Consider the following 26285-nt stretch of genomic DNA (forward strand, 5'->3'; position numbering starts at 1 on the left):
TCTTATTCTTTCAATTAAGAACACAACTAGTTTCAGCACTCACACCATTTTCTAGTATCAAAGTTTAATGTTTCTTCTATTGAAAAAAAAATGGGAACTGTATCCTCTTGCTGGCTATTTTCAAGTGTCAAAATAAAAAGTTACGTTCATTTTTAAATGGAAACTCTATCCTCTGCAGTTTGATTTTGATTGTTTTATTCTGTTGCAGGTCACAGGAAACGATCTAGGGCGGTGATAACTCCGCCGAGTGCCCTGGGCGTGGAGTGCCCGAGTCTGACCGAGGTACAGCCTTGCCCGAACCCGCAGTGCTACAAGTGGACACTCGAGCCTTGGGGCAGTTGTGTCTTGGACCCAGGCAATCTGCACTGTGGCACCGGAACCCGGACCAGGAATGTCTTCTGCACCACACACCAAGGAGTAAGTACCCATAGTGAAACAAGTGAAAGGTTAAGAAAGCTGAAAAAAGGTTCCTGAAATGATTGGGCCCTATAATAATTAACTATTATAATTATGTGGACAGTATTATAGTAGACACGCTGAATTTGTCCAGTTCGTTTATAGGATGTCTCTTATGAGAGTTTATTAAAAGTCTATTAATGTGAAAAACTATATGAGAGTCGTAGATGCGCTGATTTTTCTCAGTTCGTTTAAAGGATGCAAATATCGTTTACAGGATGTCTCTTATGAGAAACACTATATGAGCATTGTAGACGCACTGAATTTTTCCAGCATGCTAGTGAAATTCAATCTACTTTATTCAAGAGTCAATCTACCTATATAATTCAGTCAATTTCATGTACATTCCAATATGATTGAATTGCGTTTGATGCATCTTTTCCTCTGATGATTGAGTGATCTTTCCATTTCTCTCTATTTCTAGACCTCTATATTTATTTAATTATTTATTAGAACAGTCACAAACACGATATTTGGAAAGAGAAACAGGCAATTGCCCAAAACTTCTTCAATTCCTTGATTTTGGCACATAAATAGTCCAAAGTGAGGTTAAGTTTAAAATTTCTGTTTTCACCAAAGATTAACACTCAGAGAATACGTATTCGAGATAATGACTGATGAATTTTGAATTTCGAAGGGTTGATAAGAGCCGGAAATAACACTAAACAATCCGAAAGTTTCAATAATATTGAAATAAACTTGAAAATTTTGAGCAGAAAAATTAAAACTACTATCACAGCAACTATATTTCTCCATTTTTCGCCATTCTCAATGGTTACTATTCCAGTTTTTTGTCGACCTTACATCTGTTGTAAGAGTTAATTGCGTGTAGTTGATTGCTTGTGTCAAATTCGTTTCGGTTGTGAGGGATCATTGTCAATTTATGTGTCAAATTCAGAAGTTACGATGTCGCTATTCAATTCTCGAGAAAGTGGGCACACTCTCGAGAATTAGGCAAGAAGAAAGGTCGATAGAGAGAAATTTGATTGAGAAATAGCTCGAACGTTGGGCTGGCCACCAATGATACGATATGTCTGTCAGACAAAAATTGTTCGAGTATACTTGAATTCAAAGAGCACACTGAGGGTAGAGACCCACGAGGTGTTTTTTGAGGCGAGTTGGCACGGCACGACAAGACATGAAGCTCTCCGTTTGGTTGATTGAGTTGATACATCGAGAATCAGCCAATCGGAGAGCATCCTGTCCTGTCGTGACGTGCCAACTCGTTTGGATAAACGCCAAGTATGTCTCAGCCCCAACGAATGATGGTTCCATCAGTCGAAACAACTTCAACAGTTTACACACAGAAAATAATCCATCAATTGCAATTAAACCAGTATATTGATACAATTGATATTGATACAAAAATAAGTTAACCTCAAATAGAGCAGCAAAGGAATAAACATCAAAGAATCGTAGACACACAAACCTCAGCTCAAACTCTTACAGTGGTTTTTTGATAGATATATATATATATTACGTCTGGTTGGCCTCAACGGCGTCAGACAAGTCAAAGTGCTAGCAAAAGCGAGACACCATTAATTTTTCATTAAATTTATATCTAGTATATAATTACTATTTGTCTTTCACCTATTACAGTAATCAAAATAGTTCTTCAGACTATAAAAGCATTCCTCCTTTAGAAATAATTTCAAACTTTGTTTAAACTTTTTTATCGTTAATATTTCCGCAACCGAATTGGTAGTACTTGGTAAATCTTTCTACCAATATAACTGGGTTTTTCTTCATACAAAGTCAATTATGATATCCCGAGAAGGTACTCTTATGCCGTGTATTATATTCATGAGTCTTATTAATAGTCTGTAGTGAACACCTTCTAATATATACACACATTCCAAATATAGAGACAGGGAACACTGAGAATCTCCATTTTAATAAAATAGTCCTACAATGTGTTGTGTGGATGCAACTCAAATAGTGCGCATGCTTTCTTTTGACAAATGAAAATTTTCTGAAGGTTACTCTCTCTAGCTCTTCATAGGGCCGCTGAATATGTAATATGTGACTCCACCAAGCAATCAGACCGACTTCAATAGAGGCTTATATTATTTACTTAAATTCCTTAAGACAAAAATTCACTCGCTATTTTACTTTCAATCTTATCCAATGTTCCCCCAACCCAGCCCTTCTCAGTTTCACCCCTAAGAAGTCCGTTGAGCTCTTGATTACCAATTCCGACTCTCCAAGCATGAATAATTTAGGTGTTTCATTGTGTCTTACCTCCTACTCTGATGGGTTTGTAGACACATATAATTTGTTTTCGAGGCATTCAACATCAATTTATTATCTGCAAAATATTGGCACAGACTATTCATCTTAACATAGGACTCAATTTCTAATTTTCTCAAGTCTTGGCTTCTGTCACCAGAGTCGTATCATCTGCAAAAACATACAGATTCTCAATGGGAACCGACCCTGCAACATCATTCACATAGATCAAGAACAACAAGGGCCCAGAATAGAACCCTGAGGGACCCCAGAAACAATTAATTTAGGCTTTGATCGTGTGAATTTTATTTTATTTTTAGTTTCATGTTGAATCTCTGTGACTTGATACCTGTTTGTCATATACGAATCCATCCATTTCAATGCAGAGCCCCCAAAACCATGAAGTCTGAGTTTATTCATTAACAGATCTACATTTACACAGTCAAAAGCCTTGGAGAGGTCGGCAAAACAAGTGATTACCGCCTCTCCCGACTCAATCGCATCAATACAGTAGTTGAGGAAATCTATTAGTAACAATTTGGTAGACTTAGATCTGCGGAAACCATATTGCTTATTACAAAGAAGTCGTTATCCTCCAGGTAATCTATAAGCTGATTACAAATGACTCTCTCCAATATCTTAGAAATAACCGGAAGCAAAGAAATTGGCCAATAGTTATTCAAATCAGTTTTGTCCCCACTTTTAAAAAGAGGTTTGAGTCTTGCTGTTTTACAGCCATCAGGACAAATTCCTTGTTTTATTGAAGAATTTATCAAGTGTAACAAAGGTGAGACTATTTCTTCTACACAGAATTTTACCACCTTCATACTAATTCCATCCAAACCATATGAAGATTTCTGCGAAAACTATTTCAACTATTTATCTATTCAACAAAATTCATCTATTTCAACAAAATTCAGTATTCTACTTTGTACTTCAGGCTCTTTCACACTTTTCGCCCTCTTTCCACCCTATATTCTATCACTAATTGATTCTGCAATGTTAACAAAATGTGTATTCATAATCTCTGCTATCTTTTTAGGATTTTTAACTTTCTCGTCCTCATTCCTCAAAATCAACTTCTCAACTTTTTTCTGACCCTTTCCCCTAAATTCGTTTACTACTTTCCAGGACTCTTTAGATTTATTACTGGCCTCTTTTATTCTTCTGTTATACCAACAAGCTCTAGCAAGTGCAACATTTGTTTTATACAATCTTTTAGCTTGCTTGTAGTATATATTATTTTCAGTTGTTTTGTCCACTTTCCATTCCTCATAACGATCTACCATATTAATCTTAAGATTTGTAATTTTCTCATCAATCCTTTTTATCTTATTGTGGTAGATCTTTTTCTCTTTGGAAGGACACGAAATATCAAAGTGATACAAGAATAGTTTGACAAAGGTATCATATTTCCTGTGAATATCATTTTCACTGTACACATCAGCCCAATTCTCAAGTTTCAATCAATTCTTCAACTCTAGAAGGTTCTGGCGATTCAAATTCCGTGCAATGAATTTTTTAAAACGACCAATTCTCCCAGTTGGCTATTTATGAGTGATAGAAACAGCATTTTGCCTGCAGCCTCTCGTCGAACACACGTACAAAACCTTCGTTTAAATTCTCGACTGTACAGTCGTATCGCTTATACTCTGTTCAAATTAACTTCGGACTTGGGATGGACATGCGCAGCAGAGAAGGCATACAGCGGCAGGTATACAACGGCGGCTATGTTGCCATTGTTTACCGGCCAGCGTTATCTAATTTCCAGTGAGCATTCAAGCGCTCATTTTAAACTTAGGAAGTTTCCTCTCTGCAATCACAGACTCGACTGACTCTATTCGACAAATTGACAACTGCGCGTCCACCTATGACTCTATCCATCACTGCAATTGGCTGATCTCCCTCCATTACAAGCCTACATATAATTCTTGTCTTGCCGTGCCGAATCATCTGAAAAATGCCTCGTGGGTCTCTAACCTCGGTGTGCTCTTCAAAGTCAAGTGTAACTTGATCATCTCTGCGTCGCAAATTCCTCAAAGTATAAAGTAAATTTGCACGGAGTATAGGAATAACGTATCACAGGCCATCCTTAGCGTAGGTTTCTTCCTTTTTTAAAAATTTTTATTGAAATTTGCGGTTTTCAGGAGACGGTTGTGAACTGGCTGTGCACACAGATGAAGCCCCCGGTGGAGGAGAAGTGCCTGTTGCCGTGTCCGTTCGACTGTGTGGTGTCCGGTTGGTCGTCGTGGAGTTCGTGCTCCCAGCAATGCTCCAGCAAAACCAAAATGGCGTTCCGACAGCGGAACAGAACCGTCATTGCGCCTCCCGGGCAAGGTATCTGATTTCATTCATAACTATAGTGAGGTCCACGTTATAATGGCACTGTTTGTTTAGCAATGGTATTGCTATCCTTGCCCATCATTCAACAAAGCAGACAGCGCTATCTCTTTCTCGCTTTGCTCTGTTGCCAGATCGCCTTTTAACAATGTAAAATTAATAATTAACACAATATTTCATCTTAATTATGAAAATTCATGATGAAATTATTGAAAAATATAATGTATTGCTTAATAAAATGTAATTGATAATTTTAAACGAGAATGAACAGTTAATACTACATCAATAAACCTGAATCAGCTACCGTCTATAGAAGGCATTGACAAGACAGAGGATCGACAACGTTGTTCTCCTATCTTTCTTCACTGCCATAACGTGGACCTCACTATAGTGAAAATGAAATGTATAAATAAAAGTATCTGAAATAAACATGCATCCGTCTTCGGAAGAACAATTTATTACATATTTATGGAGACAACAGGTTCCTCTAGACGATAAGTCGTCGGTCCCGACTACCTAAAATGTAGCAGTCATCTCTCATCATCATCCCTCTCACACATTACCCACGCACAAGTCTAAGAGCTTATATGGGCATCACCCTCACCCTCTTTATGTGTCTCATTCATGAATACACAACCGTAACAAACGTACAGAATGTTACACAACAATGTTATATACAATGTAACAAAACGACAGCTAAAACAGCACCAATGGAAGACTTAAGGCTGATCTACACGGTGCCAGTCGGCTTGCCAGTTAAGCCTAGTTTATACGATGCCAATTGGCGAGACAATTGTCATAAGGCGACTGACTGGCATGAAATTATTGTCTTCGTATAAACACTTCAGGCCATTGTCTTGCAAACTGTCCCGACAATTGGCCCGAAATTCAACTGTCTCCGGGAGTAGACTATGGACAATCAATTGGGCCCAGCGAGCCCCCCACCACTCGGAATCTCAGTTGTCGCGACAATTGGCGCCGTGTGAACGGTGTAGGCCAGTAGCGCTGTCTTGGTTTTGCCAGTTCAGCTGTTCAGTCACTACAGATGACGAGAACTCGGACATGTTCATCTGTCAACTGACGTGCCAATAGTTGAGCGCGTATAAAAATCTTCTCGTTTAACTGGCCTGGCCTCTGACAATCCGCAACCACGTGATGACAATCGTCCAAAGACAACTGTCTCGCCAATTGGCGATGTGTAAACTAGGCTTTAAGGTAGCCAGTCACTTGATTCCAACGACTGGTACTGTGTAAACGGTTCACGCCAGTACCTGGAGAAGCGTTATAGGACCTCACTATTGTAGCAACTACTAATGTCGACCCTGTATGCAGGCTGCCATAGGGAAACACTGATGTCAAAATGGAACGCTCGTTACCACTAGACCAACCCGATTGGCTAACAGAAATAATTTTGTTTGACTTGGTGTTGTGTTCTGTTTGTTGTAGGTGGTCATCCATGCCCGAACCCGGACGAAATGCTGCAGATGGAGAGCTGCAACTCGCACGGCTGTCACGGCTACAGCTGGCGGACTCTGCCCTGGCAAACGTGCAACGCCACTTGCGACGCCGGTGACGGCATTCAGACCAGGGACGTCTGGTGTGTACAGGACAACCAGTACCAAGTTGCCAACGAAGAGTGAGTTCTCTTACAAATTACAAAATTATTCCAGTGTTCAATTCACTTACAAATACGTCTCCAGGGGCGAAGTAACGTTGAAGTGGAATAAAGAACCAATTAGAAGAGCTCTTTCGGAAAATATCAGTTAGGTATAGTTTGTATAAACTAAGTTGAGACTTGGCCCTCCATCCAAACGGGGTTGCCAAATCGTTAAAAAATTCAACTTTCTCAAATATATCTCATCATCATCATCATCATCATCATCATCATCTCATCATCATCATCATCATCTTCATCATCATCATCATCTTCACATCAGGGATTAGGTTTATTGATTAACCTGTTCCGGTACCCATCTCATTCTTGGCAACCCTACATCTCTTTTTCCAGTAGGTCTATAGTTTTGGACTTCAAGTGGCATTCTCCCAGGTGGCATTTCTCGGAAATATCTAACTTAACCTCAGAATTAAATGTAGAATATCATCCCCGATATCTCAGCAAAGTTCCAGGATTGAAGGATTAAAAGGAATTTTAATTTTTTGATGAAATTGAGAACATCGCGAAAAAATGATTTTCTTTTGAATAACACTTCCCTCAAAACTATGGGATGTCGTGATGAGTTCAAATTTCATATCAAAATAACGGGGAGAATGTATTCCTTTCTATTGGCTTCTAGATTATTTTTATGTGACCTATAGTTATTTTTCAATCAATGATTATATGTTTGTCAATGTCGAGACATTACCAGCAGAAAACTTGACATTTTCAACCTGCTAGAATCTTTTTTGATTCAAAAGATAAGTGGGTGGTGAAAGCGAGAAATCTTCTTCAGAACTTTTATACACACTATGGTTTAATTCACTTCCATTTTCGTCTCCAGGGTAAACTAACGTTGAAGTGAAATAAAACCAATTGAAAGGTTCTTTCATAATTTATTTGTTATGCTAGAATAATTCACTTCCATTTTCAAGAATATTCATTTTATTAATTCATTAATTAATTAAAATTTGGCTTAGTGGTTTTATGTTTTGTTTCGGTTTTGTATATGTTTGGACTTTTTAACATCAAAATGAACTTTATTTCAAAGTGAAAAGTGTAATTTTAAAATATTGTGCTTACTATAACCTTAGTGTCCGGTTTCCCATTAGGGAACTTTGAACTATATACGGCGAGGTGGGAGACCCTTGGGACTCCCCACCATTCAAAGCCATACGCTAATAATAATATTAATTCATATGTAATCAATTTATGGAAAATAATTGAATTTGTTTAGATGCGGCCTGCTGCCGAAACCGGTAGAATGGCGCACTTGCACCCGGGACTGTGCGGTTGAGTGCGAACTGTCGCCCTGGTCCGAGTGGTCGCCGTGTCCGGTGGAGACATGTGCGGCCAACGGCACACGACTGGGCCCCACCACCCAGTCGCGCTACCGAGTCGTCGTCGAGGGCAACAGCTGTCAGCAACCGTTGCAGGAGACGCGTGACTGTCTGCCAGCCGCCGCCGGTGAGCTGCAGTGTCCCCGGTACACGTTTAAGGCGGGACTCTGGTCGCAGGTAATCAACTTGGCTTTTTCATCTCCTTTTACTATTATTATATTATACAGGATGATTATAAAAGGACTTCACAACTTTGAAAGCACATAAATATTTATTAAAATTACCTAAAGATTTGAGAAAGGTGTCATGTTTTTACAAAACACTTCAAGTTTTAGGTGTGGGTGTTATTTTGGTTCAATGTGACAGCCGTTTGTAATGCAACATACATCCCACCGATATTCGATCTCTTGCCACATTCGTACCAGCATATCAGGCGTAACTTGTGCAACCGCAGCGATCCAAAAGTGATCCGATTTCAGAGCTCATTAAGATTGTCTGGTAGAGGCGAAACATAAACTTTATCCTTATAGAGACTCCACAGGAAGAAATCCATCGATGAGCGAGGAGCGAGGTGGCCATGCAATTGGCCCTGCGTGGTAAATCCAGCGAAGTTGAAAGCTATTGTCTAGAAAATCCCGAACTTCTTTGTGGAAATGAGGTTTTGCACCGTCATGTTGAAAGTATAAGGCACTTGTTCATCTTGTTCAACATAACGGTGCAAAACCTCATTTCCACGAAGAAGTTTGGGATTTTCTAGACAATCGCTTTCAACTTCGCTGGATTCACCATGCAGGGCCAATGGCGGGGTTTCATTAAGAATAAAGTTTATGTTCCGCCTCCACCTGACAATCTTAATGACCCTCGAAATCGGATCACTTTTGGATCGCTGCGGTTGCACAAGTTACGCCTGATATACTGGTACGAGTGTGGCAAGAAATCGAATATCGTAGGGATGTATGTCGCATTACCAACGGCTGCCACATCGAACCAAAATAACACCCTTGAACTTTAAGTATTTTTTAACAAAATGACACATTTCTCAATTTTGTAAGTAATTTCAATAAATATTTATGTGCTTTCAAAGTTGTAAAGTCATTTTATAATTACTCTGTATAATTTATTATTTCAAATTTTGTAATTTCTTAAAGACTCGTATTAGTAACTCTCACCTGCGCACAGGATTTTCCTTGCAGGTGATTAGTTCCTTATATTCTTCCTGAACGTTTTATTTTTTGTGTATGTTTTGTATTTGAAGAACCAATAAAAAAGCCTTGAATTGAAGTTCAATTGAATCATGGTGTTTGTCAAATGAGCTGGAAATTAATTACAGGAAACTGAGACGATTCGGAATCTTCCTAAATATGTAGGTCCACTCATCTCTCGTCATTATAATCCGTTTCATACTTTACTTTACTTGTTCGTCATATGAAACTGCATAAGGGAGCAACGCTTCCGCAGTATATGACACGTCAAACCCATCACCCATGTTCATTACCCATGGACAAGCCTGGTGCTCATATGAGAATCCTGTCTTCCCCTCCTTCTTCTTATTCTTCACCTTCTCGTTTTTCTCCTCCAGCTCCTCCTCTTCGTCTGTATATAAGTGTATAAGCCAGTATATATTGTAATCTACATAAATAAAGTACTTAATCAATCAATCAATTAATCTTCCTATTTCTCCATCTTTTATCCTTCTCTTTCTCTTCTCTTCCTCCTCAAACACAATCAACCAAAAAGAGAGTCTTCATACGACAGAAAAAGGCAATCCTGGGTCTCTCCCAATATGACAAATGCAACCCATATTTGATAAGAATAACAATATATCATTGCTCACCGTTTTTGTATTATACACTATACAGTAATATAGTAATATAGTGTTTGTAACAGCTGTGCCTAGTTGAAAGTTGTGCGTATATTTTTGGCTTCAAAATTTTCTGAAATAACTTAATTTTTTCAAAGTGCGGTGATATTAAGTGCAAAATTTGACTATAATTTGGTATTTTAATCATTCTAAATTCAAAATGTCTAGCTAATATATATTCTTGGACAGAACTTTGAACTTTAAATTTCCTTTGTGAGAACATAACCTATTTTTTCGGACATTTCATTATTTATCAAAATTTGGGAACAGAATAGTTTTGGGCAATGCCTGTTGTTCTATCCCCATCATATTCATATTATCTGTAACTATATCAACGAATAATAAATAAATAAATAATATGGCTCGGTTGCACAAAGGCCTGTTGAATTTCGACCGTGATTAAATGCCACGGGAACCAATCAGAGAAGCCTTCTTTTCAAAAAAATACCTAGCACCTTTCCATGAACAAATTATAAAAAAACTCATACTACTAGATAGGAGAGTTTTTAAATAATTAATGAGATGATTAAATAATACTCATGAAAAATATTGAGATAGTGGGATACAGTGGAATTAAAACATCTTCCGATTCGCTGGAGTATACCGAGCAGAGTAAAGTGGGGATGAAAATATGTTCATGATACTTATACTAATTTTCCTCTCTGAAAGCACTATTATTATAGACTGGGACTTTTTGTCAATTTGGAACAGCGCTTGTTTCTATGACTCTATGGCCCGGTTTCACAAAAGCTGGTTGAATTTAAATCGATATTATTTCCACGAGAACCAATCAGAGAATCCCATTTTCCGAAATAACCTTCTCTGATTGTTTCTTTTGAAACTAATCACGATTAAAATTTTACCGGCTTTTGTGCAACCGGGCCTTACATACTCATATGCAGTTTCCTCATTGTATTTTTTCAATAAATAATATATTCCGATTACAATTTCAGTGTCAGCTATCAACCAACACCCGTTGTGGCCACGGCCTGCGCACGCGCGACCTCTGGTGCAGCAAGGAGAACTCGGACACACACGAGGAGCTGCGTCTCTGTCTGAAGAACGGCAACCCTGTGCCGATGACAGTGCAACGTTGCCACGTTGACTGCCACCTGCCCTGTCAGCTGACCGAATGGAGTTCATGGTCGCAGTGCTTTCAGCCCTGTACCGCAATGCGCATCAGAACCAGGCAGCTCATTGGTGCGTGCCATATTGACAGATCGTAGAGATTTGATAGTTTTGTAGCTTCTACCATTCATACTTTAAGTGCCGATTGCACAAAAGTCGTTCAAATTTCAGTCGTGATTAATTTTTACGAGATCCAATCAAAGAAGCCTCCACATACACAAAGAAGGCATGGTGCCGTACACATGCAACGCTCGGTGTGAGCAGTCGCCGGCGAATCGCGGTGGTTGTAGTTTTTAGTCCAACCGCTCGGTTGTCGCTCGGTTCGACGTACTAGAGCAGGCATGAGAGCGTACAAATGTCTTCAGTCAACCGAGCGGTTTCGAGCAGAGCAGTTCAGATAGTGCACATTCTATTACAATTTCAGTTCAATTAAAATTTATTCTATTACAATTTTCAGTTCAGTTAGTAAGTTCAGTTCAAGTTAGTTTGTAGAGGATCATATTTCATAGTAGGGTAAACAAGCCCACGTTGGGACACCAAAATTCTAACAGCCATAACTTGGTCAAAAATACAAAAAATTCATCATTATACTTTAAACTTTAATTTAAACATTAAACTTTATATTGATTGTATTTGCCTATACTTCCATGACAACTGCATTGATTGTCAATTGATTTTTTATTGCAAAAACAATTTTTTGGGAGTGTCCCAACCTGAACATAATGAGTTATTTTTGGTCATTTGTAGTAAATTGAATAGCTTTCTCAAAAATTGATATTTTCAGAAAATTTATGCTTTATTCAATCAACAATACCATGTAGAATTTTTCTTCCAAATCTCATGAATTTATCTCTTACCGTATTTGAAATGTTCTGTTCCAAAAATTTAAACTTTAGGCGCTCATATCTCAAAAAGTAATGGTCGGAAAAATTTTTTTCTGAAAAAACTTTTCCATTTTGATAGCTTGATGATATATACAAATCGAAAAACTTTGAAAAGTATCACCCGTAGAAAGTTTAATTTCAGCCTTTGCACAGTCTTGAGGGCAAACCGCTCATGAATCGCTGTCATGTGTATAAGGCTGGCAAATCGAGCGATTTGCCAACCGCGCGTAAATCGCTGTCATGTGAACAAGCTCTTATTCTATGTTAGAAGCTGCTGTCAAACAGCTGTTCTTCCTTTTTCTTGTATGAAGCCTTTTGTTGATGACACAATTTGTCCGTTCAGACATGTAGTATCGTTAGTTCCGACCTTAGCACCCTGCACACAGAGACAGAAGTAGCATCTACTAGTAGCCGTCATTAGTGGCAAAATGACATTACACAAGGACATAGCAGCAGCGTCCGAACTCCTTCTTTCAGGAACAATAGACGGAATTTTTGTAGCCGCCACTATGGGTCAAACTACAGGGCATTTTTTCAGTCGGCACTACAGGACAGGAATCTCTATATGCCAACCCAATCAGCCAATCGGAGAGCTTCCTCAAAAACGCCCTGTTTGGCTTGACTTCAATAGCCAGGTCTAGTGGTGACACTTCTTTCCTAGGATGTTGAAGCAGCCTGCAGACAAGGAAAATAGTAGCATGAAATTAGTGTTCACAAGCTGCCGCGGGAAGCGGAATTGGAAATGTCATGTGCATTTGAGTTTCAAACATTTTTGTTCAATTCAGTGCTTTCATAGCAGTTATAGTCCATAAAAATCTGGTGTGGTACACTCACACAACTTCTCTTGCCAATTGAACTGTAAGCCTCATTCTTAAACGAGAATAATTTAAGGGAATAATCACAGAATTACTAAGAAAATTGTGAAAAACATGTTTTTTTTTAGTAATTATCCGCCATTTTTCTCAAGAATATTTCGGAGCCCTGCAATTTTCCCAGAATTGAGACTCATGTCAGTTGATAGGGCTTATAAATAGCTATCCATGGTATAAATTTGAAGAAAATCGTTAGAGCCGTTTTCGAGAAAACCGTGAAAAACATGGTTTTTTAGTGACTATCCGCCATTTTTTTCAAGAATATTACGGAGCTCCTGCAATGTTCCCAGAAATGAGACTCATGTCAGTTGATAGGGCTTATAAATAGCTATCCATGGTATAAATTTGAAGAAAATCGTTGGAGCCGTTTTCGAGAAAACCGTGAAAAACATGGTTTTTTAGTGACTATCCGCCATTTTTTTCAAGAATATTACGGAGCTCCTGCAATTTTCCCAGAAATGATACTTATGTCAGTTGATAGGGCTTATAAATACCTATCCATGGTATAAATTTGAAGAAAATCGTTGGAGCCGTTTTCGAGAAAACCGTGAAAAACATGGTTTTTTAGTGACTATCCGCTATTTTTTTCAAGAATATTACGGAGCTCCTACAATTTTCCCAGAAATGATACTTATGGATACCTATCCATGGTATAAATTTGAAGAAAATCGTTGGAGCCGTTTTCGAGAAAACCGTGAAAAACATGGTTTTTTAGTGACTATCCGCTATTTTTTTTCAAGAATATTACGGAGCTCCTACAATTTTCCCAGAAATGATACTTATGTCAGTTGATAGGGCTTATAAATACCTATCCATGGTATAAATTTGAAGAAAATCGTTAGAGCCGTTTTTGAGAAAACCGTGAAAAACATGGCTTTTTAGTAATTATCCGCCATTTTGAGATGAATTTCTTATTGTCGGATCCTCATTAATAGGAGAAGTTCTGTAATTTGCTGACGGATTTCATTATAGTGGTGTGATGTTTATGCAGGTTCATCATCGGAACATGTGATGTGTAACGATCTGCCTTTGCTGGAAAAGATGGCCTGTCCTTGTGAACAGTACTACGAGAGGCCTATCTCCGATTGGTCCACCTGTATAACCAATGACAGCTCGGGATGTGGAACGGGCATGCGCTATCGGGCTTTTGAATGCATCAATGACAAGAACAGATGGTTGATCCCAGGTAAGCCAGACTCTAGAGTGAGATTCACATTATTAAATCAATATAATAATGATAAACTTTATTTCGCCAAAATACAAAATGCAAAATCACTAGAAAATATTCCCAATTAATTATAATTGAAATATACATCCATAATATTTGGACAATCTAAGACAAAATTAGGAAATTGAAGAACTTTTGGGCAATAGCCTGTTTTTTCTTCTCCGACTATTGTATTTGTTTGCTCTAATAAATTAATAAATATGATCATAGAAATGAATAATACATTATGAATGATTAAATAGAAATGGCACAGCTAGCAAAGCAATCTTATGCGCTAGCTGTGAGTTCATTTTTGATTTATCAAATCAAATCAGATAGCTTTTTATTCAAAAAAACATAACACAAATCTATAAAATTCATCTAAACATTTAACAGTGAATACTCTCCACAAAGACTTGAGTCTGTGAGTGGAGAGTGAGTTCTTTCAAGTTGATTGACATTATGTTCTCATGTTTTGTACATATTATAATTAAAACTATTATAATTGAATTTATTAACATTCTTGAACAAATCGAAGAATACAAATTGCACACAAATATCCATACTAGATATAAGTATATAGAGACATATATAAATAGTAGCTTAATGGCTATAGTACTTGAAAGAATAAGACTTTGATATTGTCAATACCACTATAGTACTCATTAGAAATGGTAAATTCACTATGAGTTCAAGTTCCGAATGTAAAGGCGGATTGAATCAGTTGCTCTGCAGCATCCCTGCCAATTTCTAATAACCATCTACTCAAATGTTGCTTGTAGGTGTTAATACTGGAATTTTCCGACTGTTTTAATGATTGGGAACGTTTCTATACAATATATGACAAATGTATTTACTATTATTTTTCAAACAGTTATGTAGGAATTGTGGATGGGGAATACCAAATTTAATTAGATTTCTTGTATTATGAGTATAAACTAAATTATTGAAAATGAAGTGTTTGTTGTAGTATTGTCATTCATTAAAACTCGTATGTGAAGCTGTCTAATATTAAAATCTTGAAACTTTGGTAAACAAGATAATATATATTAATAAATTCATGAAAATTATAGGACTACAGATTTGATGATTCTCTGTTTCCACCGTCTTTATAGCTAAGATTCGAGTTATTCCGGTTTATCTTATGTAATATTAATTGGCACTAAGACGGCATAGTTGCCACTTCTATTTTTCCACTGACTTTTTCTATTCATCCTGGTATTAACCTACCTAACCTAACCCAACTTTACCTAACCTAACTATTAAATTAATCATATTAATTGTTGGCTCTTGTTAATAATGATCAATTATATACAATTACAGTAATATAAACTATTCAACTGAAGAGCGTTTATTTATTTATCTATTTATTTATACCTGGATACAATAACAAATCATATAAATATGATTGGGAAGGAACAACAGGCTTGACCCAAAACTATTCCATTCCCAATTTTGATTAATGTCCAAAAAATAGGTTATGTTCTTCTGTAAGAAGTTCAAGCTCAACTTTCGTCCAAAAATAAATATGAGATGCAAATTTTAAATTTAGAAAAATTAAAACACCAAATTATAGTTAAATACACTTAATTATCACTGCACATTGTATTAATTAAGTTATTTTATGAATTTTGAAGCCAAAAATACACACAAATTCTCACTAAGAACAGCTGATGCAATATTTTTAATTACTTTTGCAGTATGTGCGGAGGAATGACGGGTCTACAGGAAGAGCCATGCTTGGTTTCATGTCCCGTTGACTGCCAACTGAGTGAATGGTCTTCCTGGGGAAGTTGCAATGTGCTGTGTGGCCCAGGTCTACAGAACAGGACAAGAACGGTTCGTCAATAAATTAATATTTTATTGGTCATAAATATTTAAGATTACTTGGACCTTGTCTACCCGACATACAAGGTGCGCCAGAGAAACTTACTTATTGAAAGGTCAATAAAACAAAAGTAATTTAGATATTGTTTCAATCTTTTTTTTATATGAGAATACAATATCTCCATTTTTTCCATGCAGTCTTGAAAATGACATCAGAGCAATGGCGACCCCCAATTCGTATACACTGATAAAGTCGATTTTTGAAATTTCGTTGCAGTATATCAATCGGTATGTTTGGCAACGGCATCGCGAATGTTGTTCTTGAGGTGTGCTATGGTCCGTGGTCGATCGACATAAACTCTGGATTACAAATAACCCCATAAAAAATCGCATTGAGGAAACGCATGTGGAAATGAGCCTTGTCAAATGACCGCGTCTTCAGGCAGGTTATCAATCAGCATATCACATTTATTTTGACGGGCAAATAATCGTGTTCAGTCAATTCTTGTACAACAGCCAATTTATAGGGATGAAGTTGAAGGTCTTCATGTAAAATCTGTCGAAACAGTGGAGTCAGAAATTGCCATAGCAGCTGCGTGCATGCGAGCCGAACGCCGGGGAGAACGCACAACTGCCTCACTCTTTCAATATTTTCTGGAGTGCTGATGGTTCGTTGGAGTCCATTACTGAGTTTAGCGACACTTCCACACTCCTGAAATGAGTTAACCCACGAAAGAATCGAATTATGGCCAGGAACGAGTCTGTGGGGAGGAATTTCTAATCGAGCGCGGAAGGTTATCGACCATTAGAAAAGAAGTTCTCAACTGCGAAGGCCCGCTGCTCTCTAGACCGGAGCATGATGGATATTTACTTGAGGGAGGATAAATTTGAGAACCTCCCCCTCCAGATGCGCCCCCTCCTGCCGCTCTACACCACCAATTCAACACACGGGTATTTTTTCCAAATAAGTAAGTTTCTCTGACGCACCTTGTACATTGACATCAGTATTTTTTTTTGGAAACGTGTACGTATATAGGTGCGTACAGACTGTCGCTCTGCTCCGCAACCGAACGTCACACCAGCAGAGCGATTGATGATCGACCGGGGAGCAACAGTGGTTCGACTGGGGAACGCGAGAAGATCCAACATCTTCCGTAACGTTCATGATGGGTGCGTGGGCGGAGCGACTGTGGTTCGATGGTGGTACGAGGGCGGTACGAGGGAGGAGCGAGCTCGGTGCGGGTTGGAAGCGCGAATATGTGTACGCAGCTTAAGGCAGTTGTATGTTTTTCGACTCAAGGTCCAATTAACGCTTTGAAGGTCCATTAATAGAATAAATGAAATCAAATACAAAACCTCTAACTGAGGTAAATTGAGTTATCTAGCAGGAAATAAAAATTTTAACTTTCATACAGATGAAAAGTGTATACTAGTAGCCTAGAATTTGAATGGAGAGTAGATGCTGTAAAACAAATTAGTCTTTGGGAATTGGTCTCTCGAAAATATCGTTAAGAAAACATATTTATGAGAGACTCAAAAATAATCTCAATAAAAACTGGATAAGGTCAACTTGAAAGAATACATTTTTTGGACGTACTCATGTCACTTTTGACTCTTGCATGTGACTCGAAAGCACTCGGTCAGTGTTTTAAATTGGACTAGTTTAGAAAAATGGACTTTAAAAAATGTATAATTTGATTTTTTTGACTTATATTTGTATTGTATATAAATCTATTAAAATGTTGTTGAATATTATAACTATCACGACAGTTTCTCATGCAATCATGTAATAGTTCTTGGACAAATCAAATTATAGAGAACTTTTCAACCTCCGTATATCGCCTTACAATCTCCGTCCCTCAACCATTACCTTTGAACCACACAATGCAGTTCTATCCATTTGTTGAAGACAGTTTGATTATATTGTTGTTCATAAGCTTATAAATGTGATACCTACTTTTTTATAACAGATAATTTGAATGGAAGACTTCTGAGAGAGATAGATTTATGGATTGCTTCTTCACATCCTAGGATAAGTGATTTCTTGTAATATTAACTAGGATAAGTTCACAATCATTCATGAATGTCTGCTTTTTTATTTTATTATCTCGTTTTCTTACTTCTTTTTACTTTCCTTCTTTGTATTTTTTCAAATTTAGATGTTAATAGGAATCCACCAATTTTATTTATCTTAGAAATAATTTTGTTTTAGTAATAACACTCGGCCCCTGCGCTCAGGTTTTAAACCTTTTCAGGGACTTTCCGTATTTAATAATAATACTATTTTACTTTTACTTATATTGTTAATTGTCAATTGTATTTATGTAATTATACATTCATGTATGCATTGTATGAAGGAAAAATAAACTATTGATTGATTGATTGATTGATTGATTGATTGAAATAAAATATTCTTATTATGGAGTATCACAGCATCGTAATGTGATGAGAATTGATCAATGAATATTAACTTGAAAGAATATTGCATGTACTCACGTGACTTTTGTTCCATTCGCAGGTGACTCGACAGGACTCGAACGGCGGTCGTGCATGCGGGGCGCTGACTCAGTGGAAACTGTGTCGTGTGCCATGCAGTGTGTTCCAATGGCAAGCGGGCGGGTGGAGCGAGTGCATCCTCATTCCCTCGGACCGAGGCAACCAGTGTGGTGAGGGAGACCAGTACAGACAAGTCGCGTAAGTATACCAACCAACTATCTTAATATTATTCAAGATTTGAGGAATAAATGTAAAGAATCCTCGTAGTTATAAAGCTATAGTGAGGTCCACGTTATAATGGCAGTAGAGAAAGATAGGTGAACAACGTTGCCGATCCTCTGTCCTGTCAATGTCTTCTATAGACGGTAGCTGATACAGGTTTATTGATGTAATATTAACTCCGTTTTTGAACTACTTACAACGACACTACAGTCTATTTTTTTTAATATCAGTTATTAAAACTAGTACTCACTATGGAGCGTTTTCGGATTTTTTAAATCCATTTTCAACACTGCTGTCTTTTCATCTCGTTGTCATTGGTAGGTAGGAAGCGGTCGGTTGTTATTGGTGGTGTTGGCGGTTCCATTTGAATTTATTATAGAATCGAACATTTTATGGACTTGAAGTTCAGTTGCTCTTTCAAGATGTTTAGTGAATTAGTTTTTATATGTTTGTAGATTTCGTATTGCTCTAGTGTGCTGAGTTCAGCTTCTTTAGTTTTTAAGTGTAATGTTTTTAAATTGCTGTTGATGTTTGTGTATGTATGGTTGTTTTCTATTAGAAAAGGTTGATTCTGGATTGGTGGTATGTTCTTTATATCTATAACTAATATTAAAAAATTAGACTGCAGTGTCGTTGAGAATAATTGTTCAAAAAGGGATTATTACTTGTAGTTGGTCATGGATAATGAAATAGATGAGTAATATAGTTCATTCTAGTTGAAAATAATCAATTATACTTTATTAAACAACAAATTATATTTTTCATAATTAAGATGAAATAATTTGTTAATTAATTATTAATTCTACATTGTTGAAAGACGATCTGGCAACAGAGCAAAGCGAGAAAGAGGTAGCGCTACCTGCTTTGTTGAATGATAGACAAGGATAGCAATACCATTGCTAATCAAACACTGCCATTATAACGTGGACCTCACTATAGTTGCGAAAATAAATGCATTACTTCGTTTCCCCCTCTCCTCTTCACATGACCATTGTGCATTGGAACTTGGAAGAAGCGTCCAGTTCTGACATTTTGTCTGGTTGCACAAAGGCCGGTTAAATTTTAATCATGTTTAATTCCACGAGAACCAATAAGAGGAGCAGTCTTATCAAAAAGGCCTTCTCTGATTGGTTCTCGTGAAATTTAACCGTCTTTTGTGCAACTGGGCCTTTCTGATTTAGATGACACTGCAAGCACATCTACTCAGATGCCGTCTGAGGCACCGCTATTACATCTTTCCGTAAATTGTACTATGTATGGGATTGCTAGCTAAGTTGAGTATTCGACTAAATGGAGGACCGAAATTGAGAAAGGAGATGAGGTTGAAATTGTGAAATATTGAAATAGTGAAAATTTGAAATATTCTCATACCATTTTTCTCTTCACATGACCATTGTGCATTGGAACTTGGAAGAAGTGTCCAGTTCTGACACTTTGTGCTGGTTGCACAAAGGCCGGTTAAATTTTTATCGTTATCAATTCGACGAGTACCAATCAGAGGAGCAGTCTTATCAAAAGGCCTTCTCTGATTGGTTCTTGTGAAATTTAACCGGCTTTTGTGCAACTGGGCTTTTCTGATTCAGATGACACTGCAAGCACATCTACTCAGATGCCGTCTGAGGCACCGCTATTACATCTTACCGTAAATTGTACTATGTATGGGATTGCTAGCTAAGTTGAGTATTCGACTAAATGGAGGACCGAAATTGAGAAAGGAGATGAGGTTGAAATTTTGAAATATTGGAATAGTGAAAATTTGAAATATTCTCATACCATTTTTCTCTTCTAGCCAAGTCTCAGTGAAACATGAAAAGTCAATAATTCCTGATGTCTCTCCATTTTCCTCCAAGTTTTCCAGCGCAACAGCTAACTCATCTGTTTCACTTTTCCAAGCTTCTCTCAGATTAATGGAGCATTTTCCACTTTTACTTCTCTCTTTGTTGTTGTATTCTGACCAGATTAATACATTTATTTATCGATTTTGCTGCCCTGCTGACATGAAATTTTCACTTCTTAACGGCTCGTAACAACTCGATCACTGGTAACTTTATGATTCTTTATTGATTGATACAATAAGTACAACATCAAAAATGATAGGGAGAGAAAAAATAAGGTAACCTTGTGCTATTCCTCTCCCAAATTTAGATGAGGTTACACATAGTCCGAAATAGGTTAAGTCTTGCAGTTGTTCACTTCACAAAATTTTCAGTCCTCAATTATTTTCACAACGTAGATTTTCAAATTTAGGTGCTTCAAAACCAAACATAGAAGAAATATTTCACATTATTATCACCAAAATAGGAAATAATCACATATTAAAGAAATAATATTGCAAGACCAAAAAACTTAATATTCGTTCTCCAACATTCAACTTGTAGAATTCTCTGAGTAATATCATGATGTCAGGAAGCAATTTAAAAAAGTAATATGTCTGGTTTTGAAAATAGACAACTCATTTCTCATCATTTTTGTAATATCTCTCTTTTGGCTAATTTCTCAAATAGGTAGTGAGGAGTGGGCTAAGTTTATAAAACAAATAATTTATTGTCTCACAGTGATATCCTCTGGAAAATTTCGGTCTCAATTCGTTGGGATTGCTTGCACTCATATCTATCCAATTTTATAATAAATAAAATGAAATTGATTTATTTATTTACTCTCATATTGCAGGTGTATTGACACTAGAACAGGTGAAGAGGTGAGCAAGGACTTTTGTGATTGGACGACTCAACCATCCGACACGAACGCATGCCATGTTGCATGCCCTGGCGATTGTGTGCTCAGTTCATGGTCTGAGTGGTCTCTATGCCCTAAGGTAAATATTGCATGCCATACCAGTCAACTCCAAATATTCATTTGTTTTGATGGATCTATGATTTCGGTTTTTTTATTCAGAGTGAAGAATAGTTCTGAATAATGTTTGTGTGTAACTGTGTGTGACTTGCCTCTCGCTCTTTAGTGAGGTCCACGTTATAATGACAGTATTTGATTAACTTTGATGTTGCTATCCTTGTCTATCATTCGACAAAGCAGGTAGTACTATCCTCTTCTAGCTCCGAAACGATGCCAAATCTTTTTTTGACAATGTAGAAATATAAATATGACTTGTTTTTAACACGCTCAGTTTAAACTTGTTTTTTTTTTGATCACCTAAAAGAAAATTTCTTTTATTATTGTTATTATAATTTCTATATTACCTATTTCTATTATTGGGCTTGTTGGTTTTTGATTCAAGAATTGATTTTGTGTGTGTTATTTATACATATTTTTGGTTTTTGGTTTACTATCTTTTGGTTTGTATTTTAGAATATTATCACGGCAAATGTACCAATAATTTAAAGAATATTTTCGAACTCGTGGCTGGAGCTCAAGGCTTCTTTTTCCAGCCACACCAATGTATATTAGTTGATAAGTGTTATTTTGTAAATTTCTAGTGAATTGGTAAATAAATAAATAAAAAAAAAATAAAAAATAAATAATTAATTGAGGCAGAGAATAGGCAACGCTGTTCTTTTATCTTTATCCACTGCCATTATAACGTGGATCTCACTATAGTAGTAGGCTGATGGCCATTGAAATGAGTCTTGACATAGACTAAATGAACATATGCTTGAATTTGTAGTATTGATTTATGAAAAACATGAATTGAAATTGTCAACCACTTTTTTATTTTATAGTAGGCCTACTTTGTGAACAGGACTTTGTTTTGTGGCTTCACTAGCCACATCTTCAGCTGGCTTGTTTCCAAACAGTAATAAAGGTTGTTGCCAATAATTTCAATTTGTGTTTCTAATCATGGAAGTACTACAATATCACACACAGAACAACTATCTTGATTTATATATATATATATATATATATATATATATATATTATATATATATATATATATATATATATATATATATATATAGGTAACGCGTGTGCTACGCAAGGGTCTGATAAAAAACTTACAAACAAAACTTGACGTAACGAAATCCAAAAGAATTGAAAATAGGCCTATAACCATCCTCGGTAATACATTCAGAATGTATATGTAAAATTCCAAATCAATCAGTTGAGTAGTTGAGACGTGATGATGCGTCTTTCGTGAATTTCCTATCCCGTACGTGTATAAGCCAAACCTTTTTTTTATAATATTAGACATTATAGACTAGCAGGTAACCCGTGCTCCTTAAGGGTCTAATAAAAAACTTGACAAACTGAAAACTTGACGTAATGAAATCTTGAAGAATTGAAAATAAGTCTATAACATCCTTGGTAAATTAATAATCTTATCATCATCACCATCATCGTCATCATGGATTAGGCTTTTCAAGCCCGTTCCATTGTCCATCTCTTCCTCGGTCTACCAATACTTCTTCTGCCTATTGGCTTGTGGAGTAGGGCATTCAATGGGAAACGGTCTTCAGGCATTCTAAGGACATGATCTGACCACTTATTTATATATGTTTTTATCAAACTCAACACTGGTTGCACATCACATTCTCTTCTTATATTTTCATTTCGAATCCGTTCCTCTCTTGTGCATCCGTTGACTTGTCTAAGGAATCGCATCTCTGCTGACTGTATTATTGATTCAAGCTTTCTTGTCAGCACCCATGCTTCACTTCCATAAATTAAGAATTTATAAAATTAAGAATCTATATGTGCAAAATATCAAGATAATCAGTTGAGTAGTTCAGACGTGATGATGCTTCATTCGTGATTCGTCCTATTCCGTACGTGTGTAAGCCAATTCTTTCCTTTATTATATTAGGGATGTCTTGAATAATATATTAATATTGGGGCACCAAGCTTCGCTCGCTATTTTTATTCATTGATAAACAGAACCATAGCCTACTATAGATAGAGTAAGCCATCACAGAACATAATTCTCTCAAATGATCGTGTCATGCTTAAGGTATGTATTTGTGTTACCAATTGTAATGTTCAATCATTATGCTTAAGGTATGTATTTGTATTATCAATTGTAAAAATCTGGTGTGGCGCACTCACACAACTTTCCTTGCCGTTATGAAAATTGATCACCTGACGCTAGTGTTCCCGCGCATCTCAAGTCTACTATTCAAAGATTTGAGCCAGCTGGTGACAGGGCAATAACGCTGGAGACACACATGAGGTCTGCTATCTCTTCATAGTGAATGATTTAATAGAATCAACAATAATTTGCAATTGAATAATCACATTTTTCTCGATTTAAAGCTTATTTTCAATTTTAGGTGAAAATGTTACTGAACATAATTGTAAAGATTTCATGCTCAATCTACTCCACTTGATTTTTTTCGTTCAATTGTATCTGAAGCCTGATAATTGGGAATCTATCTGCATTGATGGGGCGAAGCTCCTGAAATTTTTACAGATATGGGACTTGTGGCAGTTGATAGAGCTTATCGATGACTATTTTAGGTATGAATTTGGAGCCGTTTTCAAACGGCAAAATTGCAAAAAACCCTGTTTTTGACAACATTTTCGCCATTTTAGCCGCCATTTTGAATTGCATCAGATCGAAATTGTTCGTGTCGGATACTTATATCGTAAGGACCTTAAGTTCCAAATTTCAAGTCTTTCCGTTAATTGGGAGATGAGATATCGTGTATACAGACGCACATACACTCATACACACACACACACATACAGACCAATACCCAAAAACCACTTTTTCGGACTCAGGGGACCTTGAAACTTATAGAAATTTAGAAATTGGGGTACCTTAATTTTTTTCGGAAAGCAATACTTTCCTTACCTATGGTAATGGGGCAAGGAAAGTATAAATGCAGTGAAATGAACGAATTATTATTACTATATTTTACAGCTGGCTATACGTCAGCTTATGAACTTCGGGGATGCGATATTTTGATTCTCCACCAAATCACTCGCTCACTTTTTACTATCCACAGACGTCAAAAGTCTCAGCTGTTTCAGCCAAGGATGAACTATCCTTTTAATGTCGTTCAGCGAGTTTTCTCAAGGATGAGACCTAGTGCAATCGAAGTTTTATATCATAAACCTACTATGTTCCAAATTTCTTGAAAATCGTTAGAGCCGTTTTCGAGATCCGTTGAACATCAATAACCAGATAAACAGATATACAGAAATTTCTCGCTTAATATAATAGGATGTGTTAATTGATGTGTTGCAGAACTGCTTGGGAAGCACAGCTCAACAGCGCACTCGCTCACTGTTGAGAGCCGCCTCGAATATCGGCGCACAATGTCCGCACAAGATCCAGACACAGGCCTGCCAACTGAACCAGACCTGCTTCACGTACCACTGGGCGGTCACCCCGTTCAGCTCCTGTCTGCCGCTGGGCGGGAGTCCGTGCGGCGAGGGCATGACCACCAGGGCCATCTACTGTCAGCGCAGCGATCTCTGGCCTGTAGAGGACAGGTAATTTGTTTACGACTAGCAGGTTACCCGTGCTCCGCAAGGGTCTACTTTTAAAACTTGATATGAAATCTTGAAGAATTGAAAATAGGCCTATAACCATCCTCGGTTAATTAAGAATCTATATGCAAAATTTCAAGCTAATCAGTCCAGTAGTTCAGACGTGATGATGGGTCATTCATGAATTTCCTATCCAATTTCCTAGCCAATTCTTTCCTTTATTATATTAGAGATTATAGACTAGCAGGTAACCCGTGCTCCGCAAGGGTCTACTTTTGAAACTTGACGTTATGAAATCTTAAAGAATTGAAAATAGGCCTATAACCATCCTCGGTTAATTAAGAATCTATATGCAAAATTCAAGTTAATCAGTCTAGTAGTTCAGACTTGATGATGCGTCATTCGTGAATTTAATGTTCAACAATTTTTCCATGTACCTTCAATTTCATCCCTATAAACTGGCTGTTGTTCAAGAATTGACTGAACGCGATTTTGTTGCCCGTCAAAATGCATGTGATATGCTGATTGACAATCTGCCTGAAGACGCGGTCATTTTTTTAAGTGACGAGACTCATTACCACATGCGTTTCCTCAATGTGATTTTTTGATGTGGTTATTTGAAATCCTTGGTTTATGTCAATCGACCACGGACCATAGCACACCTCAAGAACAACATTCGCGACGCCTTTGCCAACATACCGATTAATATACTGCAATAAGGGTACACAAATTTCAAAAATCGAGGTCAAGAACAACATTCGCGACGCCATTGCCAACATACCGATTAATATACTGCAATAAGGGTACACAAATTTCAAAAATCGAGGTCAAGAACAACATTCGCGACGCCATTGCCAACATACCGATTAATATACTGCAATAAGGGTACACAAATTTCAAAAATCGAGGTCATCAGAGTATGCGCAATGGGGGTCACTATTGGTATGATGTGAATTTTCAAGACTACTTGAAAAAATTGAGAAATATTGAGAAAGATTGAAACCATAACGAAAGTACTTTTGTTCTTATTGACCTTTCAAATAAGTAAGTTTCTCTGGCGCACCTTGTATTTTCTAATGTGAATCCCAACATTTTGACCCGACACTTGATATCATAATCTTCTGGAATGTTCTTTGAAAAGAAACAAATATACATTTATTCTTTTTTACTATAAATAATTACTGGATTAAATGTGAGAAATTTTAGAAATGGCAACTTTTCTAATCGATTGATTGTTGTGTTCAGCTATTGCAGTGAGGAAACGAAACCAGGTCCAGCTGAGAAGTGTGCTACGTAGATTGCCCCGTGGACTGCAAGATTGCCGAATGGAGTGAGGTTACATCTGCGAAATTTTTTATGAATCTTCTGTAATAGCCTAACAG

General features: G+C 37.1%; 1 protein-coding gene across 1 annotated transcript; it reads left to right on the forward strand.

Annotated features, from left to right (window-relative positions):
• Nucleotides 1-208: 208 nt before the first annotated feature.
• LOC120355722 (thrombospondin type-1 domain-containing protein 7B-like) lies at nt 209-26238 on the forward strand (the record flags this gene model as incomplete). Its single annotated transcript, XM_039444374.1, is given in 13 exon segments — nt 209-417; nt 4833-5022; nt 6472-6661; nt 7917-8196; nt 10834-11080; nt 13756-13932; nt 13935-13950; nt 15672-15810; nt 18317-18492; nt 21187-21331; nt 24659-24906; nt 26149-26186; nt 26189-26238. Coding segments are annotated over 13 exon segments (2105 nt in total), but the record flags the coding sequence as incomplete, so codon positions are not given.
• Nucleotides 26239-26285: the final 47 nt, after the last annotated feature.

Source organism: Nilaparvata lugens, unplaced genomic scaffold (genome assembly GCF_014356525.2).
Source record: "Nilaparvata lugens isolate BPH unplaced genomic scaffold, ASM1435652v1 scaffold4445, whole genome shotgun sequence".
In the NCBI taxonomy this organism is placed as follows: Eukaryota; Metazoa; Arthropoda; class Insecta; order Hemiptera; family Delphacidae; genus Nilaparvata; species Nilaparvata lugens.